The sequence below is a fragment of the Somniosus microcephalus genome, chromosome 10 (genome assembly GCF_052327205.1).
Source record: "Somniosus microcephalus isolate GS21.2 chromosome 10, FLI_Smic_1.0, whole genome shotgun sequence".
Taxonomy (NCBI): Eukaryota; Metazoa; Chordata; class Chondrichthyes; order Squaliformes; family Somniosidae; genus Somniosus; species Somniosus microcephalus.
The window spans coordinates 204,059,521-204,079,995 of record NC_140996.1 but is presented as its reverse complement, the minus strand read 5'-3'; the positions used below and the strand labels follow the sequence as shown (position 1 = coordinate 204,079,995).

At 43.7% G+C, this 20,475-nt stretch overlaps 1 protein-coding gene across 1 annotated transcript in view; it reads left to right on the top strand.

Moving 5' to 3' along the window:
- Positions 1–20,475, top strand: part of c2cd3 (C2 domain containing 3 centriole elongation regulator) — a 154,804-nt gene that overhangs the window by 126,788 nt on the left and 7,541 nt on the right. The window contains exons 31-32 of the mRNA XM_085999470.1: positions 1,470–2,508; positions 3,286–3,394. Of these exons, the coding sequence (XP_085855596.1) occupies positions 1,470–2,508; positions 3,286–3,394 (1,148 nt within the window). The remainder of the gene's footprint in view (positions 1–1,469; positions 2,509–3,285; positions 3,395–20,475) is intronic.

Sequence of the window (20,475 nt, the reverse complement as noted above, 5' to 3'; positions counted from 1 at the left end):
GGGGATGATCAAGAGGCCAGAATTAGAGGAGCGCAGATAGCTCTGTGGGTTGTGGGGCTGGAGGAGATTACAGAGATAGGGCGGGGCGAGGCCATGGAGGGATTTGACAACAAGGATGAGAATTTTAAAATGGTGGCGTTGCTTAACCGGGAGCCAATGTAGGTCAGCGAGCACAGGAGTGATGGGTGAACGGGACTTGGTGTGAGTTAGGACACGGGCAGCAGAATTTTGGATGACTTCAAGTTTACGGAGGGTAGGACGTGGGAGCTTCCTAGTTTTTTTTAAAGTTGTGAGCCCCTATGAGAGCAAGCATGTTTTTTTCCCTTCCTTTTCTTGTATCCCTGACGTCCCTGGTGGGCCATACATCTCCAAAAGAAATGAGCCTGCAATGATATCTACCCAAATCAAGGGAAGTCTGTAGCTGTTCCTTGGTCATGGGTGGAGCCAGTATACAATGCCATTCACCACCTGCTCGGGCCTCTTTCCCCTGCACCCACGTGGAATTAAAAGTATTGTACCTTTTTGGTCTTGGCAGTCAATCCTGGTTAGCTCAACCAAGTTTGTATGGCAGAGACCAAGTTGAAATGACTATCAGCACTGTAGGCCAGAGTAATCCTGAGCCCCAGTCAGAATGGAACAGCTGCTGGAACATTACTGATGCATTCTTCGTTCCGAAAGCCATGACTGTAAACTCAAAAAAAACTGACGGTCTAGCAAACAGAGATTGCAACTGGTTTTCTGCGTTCGTGGCACCCGCCAAGAACCTTTTGTCGTGTATGGAATCAACAGGTAGCTATTAAAATCTATATATAAAAAAAGAAGCTCCTCCTCACGAGGAATAGGATAAGCATCAGCTTCTGTCAGGCCATTTAGTTTGCAATAATATGCACAGAACTGCATGGTCATGTGCTTCTTACAGACCAATACTACGGGCTCTCAGTTTGCCATACTGCTCCCAGGTCCAGTATCCTCTGCCCTAGTTATGTGTTTCCTAGCAATGTGTGGCGCATGATATGTGCATTGTCACACTGGATTTGAAGTATCGGTATTTACTTTGTGCACAAACTGCTTGAATAGTCTGCTTTGCTGAACAACAGTGACTGAAATCATAATAACATTTTCCTCGCTTGCTGTTTGTGTTGGGAGAGAACTGACCTAATAGAGTGACTTCATCCATTTTGCTTTCGGACACGACCTCTATAATCTCACCTTCCCCTCCCTACTCTGGGGTGGCCATGATGCATATAGCCACTTCATTGTGGGTGCAGTAAGTTTTTAGCATGTTCACTTCATTGCAGGTAGATCAAGGTAAAATCTAAATCTAGCTACCAGCAGCATTTATATCAAAATCTACAGATTGGCAGCTGATATATCAACAGCTAAACAAGAAAATGCTTAATGGTGAATGAAAAATATTGATACAATTATTTCCATATTCATGCCCATGTTTGCATTTTACGATCTAACAGGTCTACAAGAAAGAAAGAAAGCTGGTGTTACTTCTCCACTGCAGTCTCCTCAAGGTGCAGAAGAAGATTGGAAGAAAACTGCAGAAAATGAACCACAACATTCAGAAAATGAAGGAAACAAAAACCACAATAAAGCTTTCCTATATCTACAGTCACCGGAGAGGGAAAATATGAAAACCTACATTCCTCCATTCTGTACAGAAGGAAATTCAGAGTTGAGACAAACTAAACATGATGAATACTTTGCTCAAGAGAACATAGATTCCCAGAATAACAGATCCAATGTAGAAATTGGAAACCAACAAAATGATTATGGTAGTGATGGGTGCAGTGAAGGAGAATATGAGGAAGATGTGATACAACCAAGAACCTTAAATGACATGACTGTTATGACTGACAGGACCAGTCCTTGGTCAAGTATCTTGTCAGATTTCGAGGAAGATTGTAAGCATAAGTGTGAAGGTAAAAGAGAGACTCGGGAGTCAACAGGAAATGGAAGCCTGACTGAGGAAGAGCAAGCAATCCCCATCAGTACACATGATGAACTGTTTACTGAGATACTGCAAAATGAAAATTGTAATTTACCCAGCAATATCGCAGCTGGTGAGTCCCCACATACAGAAAAATCCTCATCATTAAATGAAGGAATAGACTGTGATGTGCCAGACAGGAAATTAATTCTCCAAAGTGAACAGTGCTCAAGTACAAAGTTATTAGAAATGCAGTTCTCAGATGATCTGGACTTGTTTTCCTCAAACCCTGATGAAGCAGAAGACGTTACAGAATATGACATTTTCCCCAGTAGAACATTTTCACTAACCGATGGGGAGGAAGTAGGCCTCAAAGTAAAGAGTATTCATGAAGACTACCACCATGACCATAGAAACAAAGAGCTTGGAAGTGACGAAAACCATGAGTCCTTTGAAGGGCACAACCATGAAAACCGACAGTTCTCTAAAGCTGGTGGGGAGTGTGTTCAGAGGAAGCGCAAGGAGACTGCAGATACAGATTCAGAAGATGATGAGCTTTCAGTCAGATTGTATCCTTAAGTAACTATTACTGAGTTTAAAGTGAACTTTTATTCAGGCACGCATTAATTCCTAATATATTCCAATTAACGCCTGCTGTCCTGAACAGTTACTTTTAGCCTTCACTGCAGTTGATTTTATTGCTTGTCAAAGAAGCATTTGTGAAATTTTATTTGTGTGTAGTTAGCCAAGTGCTATGACACTTTGATCATTGCTGATTGAGCTTTTCATAAGTTGGTTATATGGTTATAGCTGTCTAGGTTAATTAGGTTTTAAATAATCTACTGCTGTTGGCCAACTTTACAGTCCCATCACTTAATATGGCATGGATTAACCATTTTAGTTTTTGCAAATGTACAAGTCACGTTATGAGTAATGATCGGTGGTGCTCACATAATATGAATTATTACTTCAGGAAGGGAATGCTATGCTGTTTGTAGCGGTGAAGAAAAACTTTGTTCAGTAGAATATCCTGTACTATTTGCCTTTATCGCTGATTCGTCATAATTTCTCCCCTGGTTACAAATTATCTTAAAATACTTATGTAACAATTTTGTATTTATATTTTAATGTATGTTGGTGACTATAATTGATGGGACTGAATGTGAAGGAACATGTTTGGTCTAGTTTAGCTATATAGTTATAGGCAGTCTGATCACAAAGATCAGAGTTGAGCAAGGAATGTAGCATGTTCTAGTTATGCAGTAGGCTATACTGAAGGAATTATATACTTTTGTACTCTTTTTTTAAACTCACTATTGTTAATAATCTTTAACATCTTTATTCAGACCTGATCCAGTTGTAATTCCAAACTTTTTTCTCCCACCAAGTCATTTAGAAGCTTCAATGAGGGTGCTAAATGTTGGACAGTCATTCCATACAGCTGCAGCAGATCCAGTAAGTTCCTTTGCATTTGTTGCACTGGTCACAAATTGCACCCAGTTAATTTGAAATTATTTGTTAACATTGTGATAGCACAATTATCTTATAAATTTAGTACTGAGTCAAAGTTGTGGTGGCTGAAATTAATCATTAATTCTACATGCATAATTAAGGAATCCTTTTTGTTTGTATTAGGTAGCATAACAACAAAGTCAGTTGGAAATGACCAACGAGGATCACTGTCTCGTGCACTTATCATAATCATAGAAACTTGCAGCACAGGAGGAGGCCATTCGGCCCGTTGTACCTGTGCTGGCTCTTTGAAAGAGCAGTCGTGCTTAGTCCCACACCCTCGCTTTTTGTCCGTAACCCTGTAAGTTCCTCAACCTCCAGTACCTGTCCAACACCCTTTTTAAATTTATTTATGGAATCCGCTTCCACCACCTTTTTCAGGCAGAGCGTTCTAGATCCTGACAACTCTGAGTGAAAACATTTCTCCTCCTCTCCCCTCTAGATCTTTTGCCAGTGATTTTAAATCTATGACCTCTGGTATTGACCCACTCGCCAGAGGGAATAGTTTTTCTCTATCCTCAGGTACTGTCCCCCTCTCCTTCAAATCTGCCGTCATCACCCCTCTCCTTTTTATAAAAAAAAAAAAACCACCCTTGACCCGTCTGTCCGTACAAACTACCACCCCATCTCCAACCTCCCTTTCCTCTCAAACGTCCTTGAACATGTCGTCTCCCAAATCCATGCCAATCTTTCCTGCAATTCCATGTTTGAAGCCCTCCAATCAGGTTTCCTCTCTCACCACAGTCCTGAAACGGCCCTTGTCAAAGTCACAAATGACACTTTGTGACTGTGGTAAACTATCCCTCCTCATCCTTCTCAATCTATCTGCAGCCTTTGACACAGTTGACCACACCATCCTCCTCCAATGCCTCTCCTCACCTCAGGAGAAGGAGGAGGCAGCCACTCAATCGGCCTTCCGGAAGGGTGGTCTGTAATCCAAGGCCAATTAATAAATTTATCAATAATCAGTGCGCACATATTTACAACAACCAATGTTAGCTATTCACCCTTGTGCAATCCTTCAGTATCTCTCGTTACAGTGCCTTTGCCTACTCTAGCGCTCCTAAGAAGTGTTGGCCCAGTGGCTGCAGCACGATGGGTGGAAGGCTGCTGAGTGTCTGTGCGGCAGACTTCAGATGGCCTTTCAGGATGCCCTCGACCAGCTCTGGGCCTGGAAGGGCCCGGCTGTAGACTGCACCACCTCAGCATGAGCGGCAGCTGGCTGGATGACAGGCAGGGGCAATGGTGGCGTTCCAATGATAGGAGCAGGAATGCTGGCATCCTGAGAGAGGACAGCAGGTCCCTGCTCCACTGACCCACTGCCACTCCCCCAGGGCAGCACCTCAGCATCACTACCAATCTGCTGGAGCACAGATTGCTGGCCTGCTGCAGCACTGTGAAAGCCCTGGTAGACGGTGGTCAACCCAGCCACGATGGCAGCAGTCAGTGCTTGCGTGGCATCAAGCTGAGACTGCATGAGAGCAGTCTGAGAATCGATGGCACCAAGCATAGACTACATTACAGCACTAAGACGTTGCATGGCTTCTGCCTGCGCTGCAATGGAAGCTGTGACATCGCCCATCACACACTGCATGAGGTCTGGGTCGCCACGGTCTCTCTGGGAGTCCACCATCCTCTGCAGACTGCAAATGATAGGCTCCATGGTATGTGCAGAGCTCTCTGCAATGTTGGAGGTGGACTCCTCCACGTTTCTTACCATTGCCGAGAGGCTCTCAGACACCCTTGCCATTGCACCCATCATCTCCGTGTGCTTGCCCATCGCCCTTCTTCTGAAGGCCTCCTCATAAGAGGTCCTCATCTGAATCCTGTGCAGCAGAACTTGCGTGCGAACTCGCCCTCCGGGGAGCTGACACCCAAGCTACCCTTTTCCCCTGGCCTTGCTGCAGCCCGCTCATCCCCAGTGCATCACCTTGTGCAGATCCCACTACTATACTAGCCTCTTAAGAACGTGTAGTCCCAGTGTCTGAGCTGGTGCCTGCAGGTGAGACATGCCATGCAGTGACGTGGTGTGTTCTTCGTCCTTCTCTTCTTCCATCTCGTTCTCTATGGTGCCCTCGGGGACAGACTGCTCAGCTGCTTGCTCATTATCTGAAAGCATAAAGGCACAAGAGTCGGGTTAAGGGGAGGGGGCAGGAAGGGAGAAAGGCATGCATACATCATGATTAGCTAGAAAGTGGGAAAGGCTTGTGGCGTGAGGGGGAAGTGGGATGTGAGAAGGAGGAGTAGGGATGAGCATACCGTTGATAGAATCATAGAAATTTAAAGCGCAGAAGGAGGCCATTTGGCCCATCTTGCCCGTGCCAGCTGACGAGCTATCTACCCTAATCTCACTTTCCAGCACTCGGTCCGTAGCCTTGTAGGTTATGGCACTTCAAGTGCATATCCAAGTACTTTTTAAATGTGATGAGGGTCTCTGCCTCTACCACCCTTTTAGGCAGTGAGTTCCAGACCCCCACCACCCTCTGGGTGAAAAGATATCTCCTCTAAACCTCTGACCAATTACTTTAAATCTATGCCCCCTGATTATTGACCCTTCTGCTAAGGGAAATAGGTCCTTCCTATCCACTCTATCTAGGCCCCTCATAACTTTATACGCTTCAATTCAGTCCCCCCTCAGCCTCCTCTGCTCCAAAGCAAACAACCAGAGTTCGGCATGGCCTCCTTCTGTGCCGTTATGACTCTAACCCCAGCCTATCCAATTTTTCCTCATAGCCAAAATTCCCCAGCCCAGGCAACATCCTCCTAAATCTCCTCTGCACCCCCTCTAGTGCAATCACATCCTTCCTGTAATGTGGTGACCAGAACTGCACGCAGTATTCTAGCTGCGGCCTAACTAGTGTTTTATACAGTTCAAACTCTTGCCTTTATTAGCTGAGGCATAGAATACAAGTATCCCGGATGCCTTCTTAACCACCTTATCTACCTGCCCTGCTACCTTCAGGGATCTGTGGACATGCACTCCAAGGTCCCTCTGATCTTCTGCACTTCAGTGTCCTACCACTTAGTGTATTCCCTTGCCTTGTTAGCCCTCCCCAAATGCATTACCTCACACTTCTCCAGATTGAATTCCATTTGCCACTGTTCTGCCCACCTGAACGGTCCATTGATATCCGTCTGCAGCTTTCTTCTTCGTTATCAGCCCCAAGCGTTGTCGTCCTCCAGGGGGTCATCGTCGCCGGTGGCCACGGCGCCCAATGATTTGCAGCACTCTTTCCTCCAGCTCAGAAAGTGGTTGGGTGTCAGGTTGTCCCCTGCCTGTGCGTTCCTGCTCCCTCCTGTTGTGAGCAACCTTGGCCTGCAAGAGAAAGGAAAGTGTGTGAGTGAGTGTGGAGCACTGTGTTTAGTTAAGTTGTACTGCTAGGACCATTGAATACAAAACAAAGAGTACGATACTTAGGCTAATTAAGGTTTTGATATGTCTGGATTTGAGGTATTGTGTTCAGTTTTGGTCCCCGCACATAGTGAAGTATATTAAGGTTCTGGAGGGGGGGCAGAGGAGGACAACCAGAATGACACGAAATCTGAGAGATCTTGGCTATAAGAATAGGCTTCAAGAATTAGGGCCTGTTACTTTGGAGGAATGCAGGATTAAAAGGGATATTGGATACGGCCTGGTTGGATGAGTTACTTGAAGTGGATAGGGATGGTAGTACTAAGGTCATTTATTAAAATCTATAATCAAACAGTTCGATTGGATGGCAGGAAGTGTTCCTTTTCACAGTGTCATTGCCCTGTGATTGCCAAAATGTGGTGAGTGTACAGTCTTTTAAGAGGGAACTAACTAAGTTCCTGAAAAAAGGACATTCCAGTAAGAGAGGGTAAGTTGTTAGTTGTGATTGTGATGACTTATGAGCAACCAAGGTGTTACTGGTGTTTGCTAGATTGTCTTAAAAGGCCAGAGAATTTCCCAGAATTTTTCATGTTTTGGCTGCAGGTCTGTCCCTTTTTTTTAGTTGCCTCTCGTAAGAATAGCATTGCTAGGAGGTGGATGAATGTTTTTGTGAGGTTGCACCATTAGCTGGATAGGGTAAGCCTGATGGCCTTTGGTCACCCTTTTCATAAATTCTTTCTGTATGTTCATATCAGAAGATACTAAGTTGGGAGGTATTGTGAAGAAAAAAACGCAAGCGGTCATCTAGAAATTTAAAAGTGGACAGAACAATGGGGAGGGAAAGTGCTTTTAATCTACATAAATGACTGTCTGTGCAATGATTCTTCTCGAACTTCACTCAGCACTTCATGCCAGTCAGGTACTGTACCCCACATGAGTGCTTTCTTATTTTTCATGATCCAATTTAATCATCCACCCATATAGAAACATAGAAAAATAGGAGCAGGAGTAGGCCATTCGGCCCTTCGAGTCTGTTCCGCCATTCGATATGATCATAGCTGATCCCCTATCTCAATACCATATTCCCACTCTCTCCCCATACCCCAAGATGTTTTGTCTTTATGGAGGGGGGTTCTATATTTACAAGCTGCAGTTTGGGTTCTGAATTTAATTGAAGTGCTGCCAACATACTTTTACAAACTTGCCTCCTTGCTACATGTCTACCGGTTCTCCATTTAATTCATTTTGTAGTTATACCATTTGTTTTGTAAATCAACTCAATATTGTACTTTTAAGAAGATTAAACATCATACAAGAGACTTGTTTTATCAAATCAAGGCCAGAGTGGTCTCTCCTGGACTAGTTTTGATTGCCCAAGGGGGTCAGAGAGGAATTTTCCAGATTTCCCCCCCCCCCCCCAACAAATGGCCTGGGTTTTTATCTGGTTTTTCGCCTCTCCCAGGAGATTACATGACTTTCAGATGAAGTGGGGAGTGTATATTTTGTGATGCACAAGGCATTGCAGTTGTTGGGACAGGCTAGACGGACCAGTGGGTCCTTTCCCATCCATCATTGTTCGTATGTAAATAGTCGTGCCATTACGCCCCCCAATTTTCTGCAAATTTTCTGGGTGGAAAAAATCAAAATGCCCTTCTCCAGCACGTTTATTTTAAAATGTACCTTCTGGGGAATGCCTCTTGCAGGAGCATACACGTGAACATTGCGTCCATCCTCAAGTGGTTGGTGAGCTATTGGTACTTTGCACTGGGGATTAGAAAACATGTTTGTGCCAACTGTAAACTAAATGAAGTGCTCAAAATAACCTGCCATTTATGCTTCGTGGCAGGCTCCTTCTGTTACGAAGGAAGATTATTATGCACTTTTCTTACATAACTGGTTTCTTATTACCGTGTTCTGACACACACTGTTCCATTAGCACTGTTTACTTCGTTCTGGCTGCCCTGAAGGACTGCTGTTGCAATCATCGCTTGTTATGAGATCATTGGAGCAGGCAATGTATATTTAGCATGTGGTAAACACATTACTTTTATAGATGTATTTAACATTTAAATTTATTGATTCTAATAATTTTATTCCAACCGCTTAGAGGGTAACTGCACTTCCTAGAGTGTTACTAAGCTATATAGACAAGGAAGGCCCCAGCCCCCAGGAGTGATCCATTGTTTCTGGTGTGTTAGCTGATCTGAGCTACAACAACAACTTGTATTTATATAGCACCTTTAACGTAATATATGAAGACAGTAGTACAGGAGTATATGAATACAAAAAAAGTTGACACCGAGCCACAAGGATAAATTGGGGCAGGTGACCAAAAGCTTGGTCAAAGTGGTAGGTTTTAAGGAGCGTCTTAAAGGAGGAAAGAGAGGCAGAGAGGTTTAGGCAGTTGGGGTGCCGCAATTGGCTTGAACGACCTGGGGTTGAGAGGGATGAAATGGAGGCAAGGAGCTAGCATTTCATATTGCTGTCCAGTAACAACTGCTGGTGACAGCATGTTTGTGGACAACATCCAGGCTTTTGCACATGCTGCTGTTAACTGGCTCCTAGGAGCCATGTAGCAGCCACACAGCCGCACTACTGAAATCAGGAATAGAGCAATGTGGTGAATCAAACCTTCATCCCTATGCTGAATGATACTATACATTGGTGCTCCAAGGCACTTTACTAGCACACCATCCTCTTATTTTTTAGATGCTAGCATAGCACCAAGCCGACCAGAATAGTTTTGTTGCCAACGAGTAGGTGCCTCTATTTTTAAAAACCTTGCATATATATGACCTTCCTATCCAACTTTAAGTTGTCAAGATTTTTAATAACACTTTAATATGAACATTTACAGTGATAAAATGGTATGAAAACATTTATAATGGTAATTTTCCTATGTAACCAATTTAAACCTGTTGCTATGTAGTATTTAATTCGCTGTCCCAGCTCTTAACCCCCCTCCCTTTTTTGTTTTTAAATTTTCCAGCTTCCTTTTTATTTTATATATTTATTTTAAATTAGCAAAATCACCCAGACCCCACTTCTTTAAATAAAAAAACTTGATCAGTTAATATTCTAAAAACAGTCCGCTCTCCCACTTCTAATCCTTTCCTTCCCCATCTAAACCTCGACTTTCCCTTGCTAACCCGTCCATCCACTTCTTCCTCATGACTTACTGTGAGCAACATCAAAGGAGATCCACTGGTATTTCAAAAATATTGATTTGTGTTGGACAAGGGATTTAATGTTAAGTTGCCATTTTTGTTCCGTGAATAAAAATATTTTGAAGTGTAGCCTCCAGGCACAAGTCTTAACCTGACTGTTTAAATTTGGAGTGGGGTGAGGGGGGAAGGATCCAGTTGTCGTGGTCCACGTAGGAGCCAACAACATAGGTAGAACTAGGAATAACTAGGAATGAGGTTCTGCTGAGGGATTTTGAGGAACTATGATCCAAATTAAAAAGTAGAAGCTCAAAGGTAATAATCTCTGGATTGGCATAGGGACAAACTGATTAGGGGTTTAAATGTGTGGCTCAAAGACTGGTGTGGGAGGATGGAATTTCAGTTCATGGGGCACTGGCGCCATTACTGAGGAAAGAGGGAGCTGTTCTGTTGGGACGGGCTCCACTGAAACCAGGCTGGGACCAGTGTCCTGGCGAATCGAATAAATGTGGCTGTAGACAGGTTTAAACTAATGAAGGGGGGTGGTGGGAGGATTCAGAAAAGAGTAAATTTAAAAGCAGCAAGAGAAATGTCAAGGCTCTAAAGCAGAGTAGAGTTTTGGGTAAAAATAAGCATGGTGGGTCAGGAAGGGACAGAGAGTAACAACGGCAATAGAGCATCATTGACTAAGGTGACATCAGGGAAAAATAGAAAAAAGTCAAAGCTAAGGGCACTATATCTGAATGCGCAAAGCATTCGCAACAAAATAGATGAATTAATAGCACAGATAGAAATTAATAGGTTTGATCTAATAGCCATTAGGGAGACGTGGTTGCAAAGTGACCAAGGTCGGGAACTAAATATTCCACGATTCTTCACTTTTAGAAGAGATAGACAAAATGGAAAAGGAGGAGGGGGTAGCCCTGATAAAGGATGGGATAAAGACAGTAGCGAGAAAGGGTCTTAGCTCTGAAAATCAAGAAGTAGAATCAGTTTGGGTGGAGCTAAGAAACAGCAAGGGGCAGAAAACATTGGTGGGAGTTGTTTATAGGCCCCCAAACAGTAGTTGTAATGTAGGGCAGAGTACAAATCAAGAAATTAGAGGTGCATGTAACAAGGGTAATATGGTAATCACGGGGGACTTTAATCTACATTTTGACTGGGCAAACCAAATTTGCAGTAATAGTGTGGAGGATGAATTCATGGAATGTATGCAAGATAATTTTCTAGATCAGTATGTTGAGGAACCAACCAGGGAACAGGCTATTTTACATAACATAAGAAATAGGAGCAGGAGTAGGCCATTCGGCCCTTTGAGCCTGCTCCGCCATTCAATGAGATCATGGCTGGTCTTCTGCCTCAACTCCATTCACTGGCCCTATCGCCATATCCCCTGATGCCCTTACTAGTCAGAAATCTATCGACTTCTGTTTTGAATATACCTAATGACAGCCCTCTAGGGTAGAGAATTCCAAAGATTCACCACCCTCTGTGTGAAGAAATTTCTTCTCATCTCAGTCCTGAACAGCCTACCCTTTATCCTGAGGCTGTGGCCCCTGGTTCTAGACTCCCCAGCCAAGGGAAACATTCTCCCAGCATCCATCCTATCAAGCCCTGTAATCATTTTGTATGCTTCAATGAGATCCCCGCTCATTCTTCTGAATTCAAGAGAATACAGGCCTAGTTTACTCAATCTCTTCTCATACGAAAGTCCCACCATCCCAGGAATCAATCTCATAAACCTTCGTTGCACTCCCTCTATGGCAAGTATATCCTTCCTTAGGTAAGGAGACCAAAATTGTACACCGTACTCCAGGTGTGGTCTCACCAAGGCCCTATATAATTGGAGTAAGACTTCTTTACTCCTGTACTCAAATCCTCTTGTAATGAAGGCCAGCATATCATTTTCCTTCCTAATGGCTTGCTGCACCTGCACATTCACTTTCAGTGACTCATGTACAAGGACACCCAGGTCCCTTTGCGCATCTGCATTCCTCAATCTTTCACCATTTAGGAAATACTCTGCCTTTTTTTTTTCTACCAAAGTGGATAACTTCACATTTATCCACATTATATTCCATTTTATCCACATTATATTACACTTTAGATGTAGTATTGTGCAATGAAAAAGGGTTAACTAATAACCTTGTAGTAAAGGGACCTTTAGGGAAGAGTGACCATAATATGATAGATTTTTATATTGAGTTTGAAAGTGACTTAGTTAAATCCAAAACTAGGGTCTTAAATCTAAATAAAGCAAACTATGTAGGTATGAGGGGCGAGTTGGCTAAGGTAGATTGGGAAACTATTTTAAAAGGTATGATGGTAGACAAGCAATGGCTAGCATTTAAAGAATTAATACATAATTTACAACAAATATACATTCCTTTAAGGCACAAAGTCCACACAGGAAAAGTGGTCCAACCGTGCCTAACAAGAGAAGTTAAAGATAGTATTAGATCAAAGGAAGAGGTTTATAATGTTGCCAAAAAGCCTGAGGATTGGGAGGATTTTAGAATTCAGCAAAGGAGGACCAAGAAATTGATAAGGAAAGAGAAAAAAGAATACAAGAGTAAATTAGCAAGAGACATAAAAACAGTTTGTAAACATTTCTTTAGGCATGTAAATAAGAAAGAGATTAGTGAAAGTAAACATGGGCCCATTAGAGGCAGGACACAGGAGAAATTATAATGGGCAATAACGAAATGACAGACATTAAACAAATACTTTGTATCTGTCTTTACGGTAGAAGACACGAAAAACATTCCGTAAATAATGGAGAACCAAGGGTCTAGGGAGAATGAGGAACTTAAAGAAATCAGTATAACAACAACAACTTGTATTTATATAGCACCTTTAACGTAAGGAGATATTAGGGCAGATGGGTCAAAGAGGTAAGTTTTAAGGAGTGTCTTAAAGGAGGAAAGAGAGGTGGCAAGGCTTAGGGAGGGAATTCCAGAGCATAGGGCTCAGGCAGCTGAAGGCATGGCTGCCAATGGTGGAGCGATTATAATCAGGGATGCTCAAGAGGCCAGAATTAGAGGAGCGCAGATATCTCGGGGGTTTGTGAGGCTGGAGGTGATTACAGAGATAGGGAGGGGCGAGGCCCATGCCGGGATTTAAAAACAAGGATGAGAATTTTGAAATCGAGGCGTTGCTTAACCAGGAGCCAATGTAGGTCAGTGAGCACAGTGGGTGATGGGCGAACGGGACTTGGTGCGAGTTGGGACACGGGCAGCCGAGTTTTGGATGACCAAGTTTACGGAGGGTGGAAGGTGGGAGGCCAGCCAGGAGAGTGTTGGAATAGTTCATTCTAGAGGTAACAAAAGCACAGATGAGGGCGTTGCATGAACAGAGACCTGGAGCAATTTAGTGTACTGTGTTCGCTGCTTGCGATGCGGTCTCCTCTGCATTGGGGAGACCAAACGCTGATTGGCTGACCGCTTTGCGAACACCTCCGTTCAGTCCATAAGCATAACCCCGAGCTTCTGGTTGCCTGTCAATTTAATTCCCCGCTCCACTCCCACTCTGACCTCTCCGTCCTCGGCCTCTTGCACTGTTCCAACGAAGCTCAACGTAAGCTCGAGGAACAGCACCTCTTCTTTCGATTAGGCACTTTACAGCCTTCAGGACTCAACATCGAGTTCAGCAATTTCAGATCGTAACCTCTGCCCCTATTTTTTCGGACAGCAGGAGCTGATTCTGCTGGTCCCATTTACACCTCTTCTAGACCCATCTTTTGTTTCTGTACTTGTCCCATTACCATCTCCTTTTGCCTTGCACCATCATCACTTTTGTCATTTAATCTCTCCTGCCTTCCACCCTATCACAGACCTTCCCTTTTATTCTTTTCTCCCCCTTTCCCTGCCCCTACACTTGCTTAAAATCTGTTATATCTCTTAACTTTTTCCAGTTCTGACGAAAGGTCATTGACCTGAAATGTTAACTCTGTTTCTCTCTCCATCGATGCTGCCTGACCTGAGTATTTCCAGTATTTTCTGGTTTTAGTTTAGATTTCCAGCATCCGCAGTATTTTGCTTTTATGTTATATATAGAGTACTAGCTGGGGGGAGCCCGGCTTTGCCAGGGCTGTTTTGGGCCGGGCGGTTTAAATCGAGTGCGAGGCTTTGGGGCCCTGCCTCTGTGTCCCTCTGTGAATCTGCTGCCGGGCAACATTTTAAATCGAGTACCAGGCTTTCAGGCTCTGTCTGTCTGTCCCTCTGTGAATCTGGTGCCGGGCAACATTTTAAATCGAGTCCCAGGCTTTAGGGCCCTGTCTGTGTCCCTTTGTGAATCTGCTGCCGGGCAACATTTCTACCTTTTACTACCTTGAAAGATGAAAGTGAAAGTACTTATAAAAGGTTTTTGGTAAATCTTATGTTATTTTTAAAAGAGATACTAACTTTTTCAAAGCTGGATGATCAAAGTAGTTTGAGCTGGAAGCTGAAGTAATGGCAGTGAAACAATGGCTGCCACATCCCTGAGATGAAAACGATTAGTCCCGCGCACACACACCGATTGGCCAACCATCAGGGGACCGTACTGTAGGATTGGTCAATCGTGACGGCACAGGATTGGTCGAACCTTGACGTCAGCCAATCAATGCTAAGTAGCAGATAATGAGTTTAATTTTGAAGGTTTTTTGCATAAGGCGCGAACAATTTTCGTCCGACCGAAAAGTAAATACGCTTACGAGCGTCCCGGAAGCGTAAGCTTTCTTTGGAGGTAACGCGCGCGTAGGTACGCTGTATAACTTTCGAGCGCATAGCCGGACAGACGCACACGTGAGGACAGACAGACAGATCGATTCCTTTATAGATAGATAGATAGATATATATAGATATATATAGATAGATAAGTAAAGACATAGTACTGGAGAAATTCATGGGACTAAGTGGCGACAAATCCCCTGGACCTGACGACCTGCATCCTAGGGTTTTAAAAGAGGTAGCTGCAGAGATAGTGGATGCACTGGTATTAATCTTCCAGAATTCCCTAGATTCTAGAACAGTCCCCAAGGATTGGAAGGTAGCAAACAAAAACCCGCTATTTAAGAAAGGAGGAAGAGAAAAAACGTGAAACTATAGGCCAGATAGCCTAACATCAGTAGTAAGCAAAATGCTAGAATCTATTATTAGGGATGTGGTAACAGGGCACTTAGAAAATCATAATATGATTAGGCAGTCAACATGGTTTTATGAAAGGGAAATTCTGTTTGACAAATCTATTCGAGTTTTGTGAAGATGTAACTACAGTAGTAGGATGGATAAGAGGGAACCAGTGGATGTAGTGTATTTGGATTTTCAAAAAGCATTCAATAAGGTGCCACACAAGAGGTTATTACACAAAATTAGGACTCATGGTATTGGGGGTAATGTATTAGCATGGATTGAGGATTGGTTAATGGACAGAAAAGAGAGAGTAGGAATAAACAGGACTTTTTCAGGTTGGCAGGCTGTAATTAGCGGGGTACCGCAAGGATCAGTGCTTGGGCCTCAGCTATTTACAATCTATATTAATGACTTAGATGAAGGGACTGAGTGTAATGTATCCAAGTTGCTGACGATACAAAGTTAGGTGGGAAAGTAAGCTGACTGGGCATGAACATGACAAATGGAATATAATGTGGGGAAGTGTGAAGTTATCGACTTTGGTAGGAAAAACAAAAGAACAGATTATATTTTGAATGGTGAGAGACTGGGAAATGTTTGCACTCGGAAGGACCTGGGTGTCCTTGTACATGAATCACAGAAAGTTAACATGCAGGTACAGCAAGCAATTAGGAAAGCAAAAGATATGTTCGCTTTTGTTACAAAGGGATAAGAGTAAAGAAGTCTTACTACATTTATACAGGGCATTGGTGAGGCCACAGCTGGAGTACTGTGTACAGTTCTGGTCTCCTTACCTAAGGAAAGACATACTTGCCTTCGAGGGAGTGCAGCAAATTGGCATTCACTGGACTGGTTCCTGGGATGAGGGGATTGCCTTATGAAGAGAGATTGAGTAGACTAGGTCTATATTCCCTAGAGTTTAGAAGAATGCGAGGTGATCTAATTGAAACAAATAAAATTCTTAAGAAGCTTGACAGGGTTAATGCTGGGAAAATGTTTCCCCTGGCTGGGGAATCTAGAACACAGGGTCACAGTCACAGAATATGGGGTAGGCCATTTAGGACTGAGATAAGGAGCAATTTCTTCACCCAGAGAGCTGTGGCTGCTCAGTCGTTGAGTATCTTCAAGACAGAGGTCGATACATTTTTGGGAACAAAGGGAATTAAGGGATATGGGGATAGTGCGGGAAGGTGGCGTTGAGGTAGAAGATCAGCCATGATCTTGTTGAATGGCAGAGCAGCCTTGAAGGGCCAAAAGCCCTACTCCAGCTCCTATTTCTTATGTTCTTAGGAATTTATGGGTATCCATTATAGGAGTCACATTATGCTCTCATGATTAAAATTCTGTGTGTAGCTCCATCTATGTCACACTAAAAGCTGATGAATAAAATATGAATGTGACATTCACAGTTTAAAAATTTATATCAGTTGGCAATCGAGCGTTGTGCAGAAGACATTTCTGAATATTTTATTTTAAAAAACGATATTTGTAGTAATAACCAGTACAAATCAAAAGTTCCCAATTTAAATCACTAATTATTTCATATGTAGCTGATCTCACCCAGGGCAACAGTTGTGGCACTACATTGGCATCACTGCCCCAAGCTGAATATGGCAGGGGGTGGGGGGGTCGGCGCACGGGGGAATCGGACAGGGTTCCCACTCCTGATGGCTATTGGGTGAGGACAGGATTCAGTTTGACTATGATGCCTCCTGCTGTTGAATAGTCTTCTGGCACTTGCTGTCTAAGCTCATACTTGAAGAATAGCTATTGGGTACGGTACCAAGGGCTGCTAGTAGCTGTGGATCAGTAGCCCAGCATGAATAAGCGCCTTGAGCAGAATTTTATTTGTGGGGTGGGTGGGGTGGAATAATTTTAAAGAAGCAATATTCATCCAATATCAGAAAAAGCTTTCTTGTCCAATCCAATGCAGTTGTTCCATTTTTAGAAGAGAAATTGGATTTTCTTTTGTGAATTTGTTGTTCCTCATTCCATAAGCAGCTGAAATAAATTGTTGCAGAATATTCTTAGCTTGCACATAATTTGACAGCGGAGAACATCCCATTATCGGGTTTCACTTTACAGGCATAAAGGTCATGCATTGGTAGTTAAAACCAGTTCCAGGCAGATCGGTTTGTTTTGAAGGGCTGAGATGTCATCAGCTGTTCTGGTGGTTGGAGCCAAAACTTTTTGCAACGATCAGCTGGCCCGGAAGGTAGCCAGGACATACGGGGGAGGGAAAGAAATCCAGTATGCTGACGATGCTGGTTTCTGTTCTCCGAAGTTAGTACTTCAATAAGTATTTAAAAAGTCATCGTAAATGCCATAACTAGTGTTCTTAAACCACAATGAGTTTATTTAAAACAAACCTTGCTGTATTTTTTAAATCCTTTAGTGATCCACAGAAATAGGTAAACCATCTTCAGCTGTATCAAGTCAAACATGAGTTGAGATTTTTCAGTTCAAAAATGTTTTCTGTTATGTTTCCAGCATTGAATTTTATTTTGACCGCACTTCATTATTAACACTCTAATTTGAATATTTTGTTAAGATATTTAATTAAAACTAAAGAAAATGCAGTAAAGATCTGGGTTAAGATCACATTGCTTCATGAATTTGCGTTATAAATGTTATTTTATCAGCATTCACTTCGAAATAAACAAGACAGGTATTGTTTTATCCCAAAGTTTTACCCTGTTACAACTACGTGTTATATTTGCATGTACCATTCTTAATTGTTTTAATTCAAGTCAGGATGGTGTTGTGACTTGGAGAGGAAGTTGGAGGTGATGGTGTTCCCATGCACCTGGTGCCCTTTACCTTCTAGGTGGAGGAGGTTGCGGGTTTGGGAAGTGCTGCCAAAGAAGCCTTGGCAACTTGTTGCAGTGCATCTTGTAGATAGTACACTACAGCCACAGTACACCATTGGTGGAGGGAATGGAAGTTTAGAACTGATGGATGGAGTGCGGATCAGTGGACTTTTGTCCTGTATGGTGTCTAGCTTCTTGAGTGTTGTTGCATTTGCACCCACCCAGGCAAGTGGGGAGTATTACATCACACTCCTGATGTGCCTTATATGTGGTGGAGAGACTTTGGGAAGTCAAGAGGTGAGCCACTTGCTGCAGAATACCCAGCCTCTGACCTGCTCTAGTAGTCATGGTATTTATGTGGCTGGTCAGTTGAATTTCTGGTCAATGGTGACCCCCCCAAGATGGTGGGGAGCTCAGTGATGGGGATGCCATTTAATGTCAAGGGGAGTTGGTTAGGCGCTCTCTTGTGGAAGATGATAATTGCTTGGCACTTGTGCAGTGTGAACGTTACTTGCCACTTCTAAGCCCAAGCCATGATGTTGTCCAGGTTTTGCTGCATGCGGGCATGGACTGCATCATTATCTGCAAAACACTGCAATCATCAGCGAACAGCCCCACTTCTGACTTTATGATGGAGGGAAGGACATTTGAAACAGCTGAAGATAGTTGGGCATAGGATGCTGCCCTGACTAATTCTTTTAACAATATCCTGGGGCTGAGATAATTGCCCTCCAACAACCAAAATCATCTTCCTTTGTGCTAGGTATGACTACAGCCATTGGAGAGTTTTCCCCCTGATTCCCCACTGTCTTCAGTTTTACTAGTGATCTTTGGTGCCACACTTGGTCAAAAGCTGCCTAGATGTCAAGAGCAGTCACTCTGACCTCACCTCTGGAATTCAGCTTTTGTGTCCATGTTTGGTCCAAGATGTAATGAGGTCTGGAGCCGAGTGGTCCTGGCAGAACCCAAACTGAGCATCGGCTAGTATTAAGTCAAAGGAGAAAGCTTATATAGTTTCCAGAAAAAGCGATCAGCCTGAGGATTGGGATCTTTTTAGAAATCAGCAAAGAGGGACCAATAAATTAATAAAGAAAGGGAATATGGAGTATGAGCACAAACTAGGAAAAAAATATAAAAACGGATTGTAAAAGCTCCTATAGGTATGTGAAAAGGAAAATACTGGCAAAGGTAAATGTAGGTCCTTTACAGTCCGAGACAGGAGAATTTATAATGGAGAATGAGGAAATAGCAGAGAAATTAAATAAATACTTTGTTTCTGTCTTCACGGAGGAAGAGACAAAATACCTCCCAGAAGTACAAGAAAACCAAGGGTGTGGCAAGAATGAGAAACTTAAAGAAATTATTATTAGTAAAAAAACAGTACTAGCAAAATTAATGGGACTAAAAGTCGACAAATCCCAAGGACCGGATGACCTACATCCTCGGGTTTTGAAAGAGGTGGCCATTGGTTGTCACCTTCCAAAATTCATAGATTCTGGAACGGTTCCTGCAGATTGGAGGATAGCAAATGTAACCCCGCTATTTAAGAAAGATGGGAGAGAAAAACGGGGAACTACAGACCTGTTAGCCTCACATCAGTAGTTGGGAAAATGCTGGAATCTATTATTAAGGATGCAATAACTGGGCACTTAGAAACTAATAGTAAGATTGGGCAGAGTCAACACGGATTTATGAAAGGGAAATCCTGTTTGACAAACCTATTGGAGTTCTTTAAGGATGTAACTAGTGGAGTAGACAAAGGGGAACCGGGAGATGTGTATCTGGATTTCCAGAAGGCCTTCGATATGATCCCACACAAGAGGTTGGTGAACAAAATTAGGGCACATGGAATTGGGGGTAATATACTAGCATGAATTGGTTAACAGACAGAAAACAAAGAGTAGGGATAAACGGGTCTTTTTCAGGATGGCAGGCTGTGACTAGTGCGGTACCGCAAAGATCGGTGCTTGGGCCCTAGCTATTCACAATCTATATCAATGGTTTGGATGAAGGGACTAAATGTAACGGCCTAGAAATTCACTATAGCCCCGTTTGGGGCGCCAGCCTCGCCAGGGCGCTAAAAGTAGCGCCCCGGAAGCAGTCGCGACCGCCCGCCGGAAATTCAGTTGGCGCGCCCCAGAGGGAAGCGCGGCGCTACTGGAGGCGCCCCGCATCCCTCTTGGGTCGCTGCAACTGAATATCGCTGCGCAACGTACCGCAACGGTACTGCAGGCCTTCCTCCCCTTCTTAAAGGGGAGGGGCCTTGTGCAGCACGATCAAGGATCGCGAGTGCTGGTAAAAGAGCCTGGCACCGAGGAGAAGTGCCGGGCTCTTGGAATGCAGTCGGCACTCCGCGGGGGGTGGGGGGGGGGGCCTCAGGAGGCCGGGGACGGCAGCGCGAAGAGGTGCTGGCAGGCGGCCAGCAACAAAAATGGCCGCCCCGCACCTCCTTTAATTAGCGCCTCTACCGCCGCAGGTAGGCCCCCCGGAACCGGTCGCACATAGCGTCCGGCGTTAAAGCAGGGGGCGCATCTAAATATCCTGATCAGGGCGTTAGCGGGGCGCTGCGCACACCGATGACGTCATC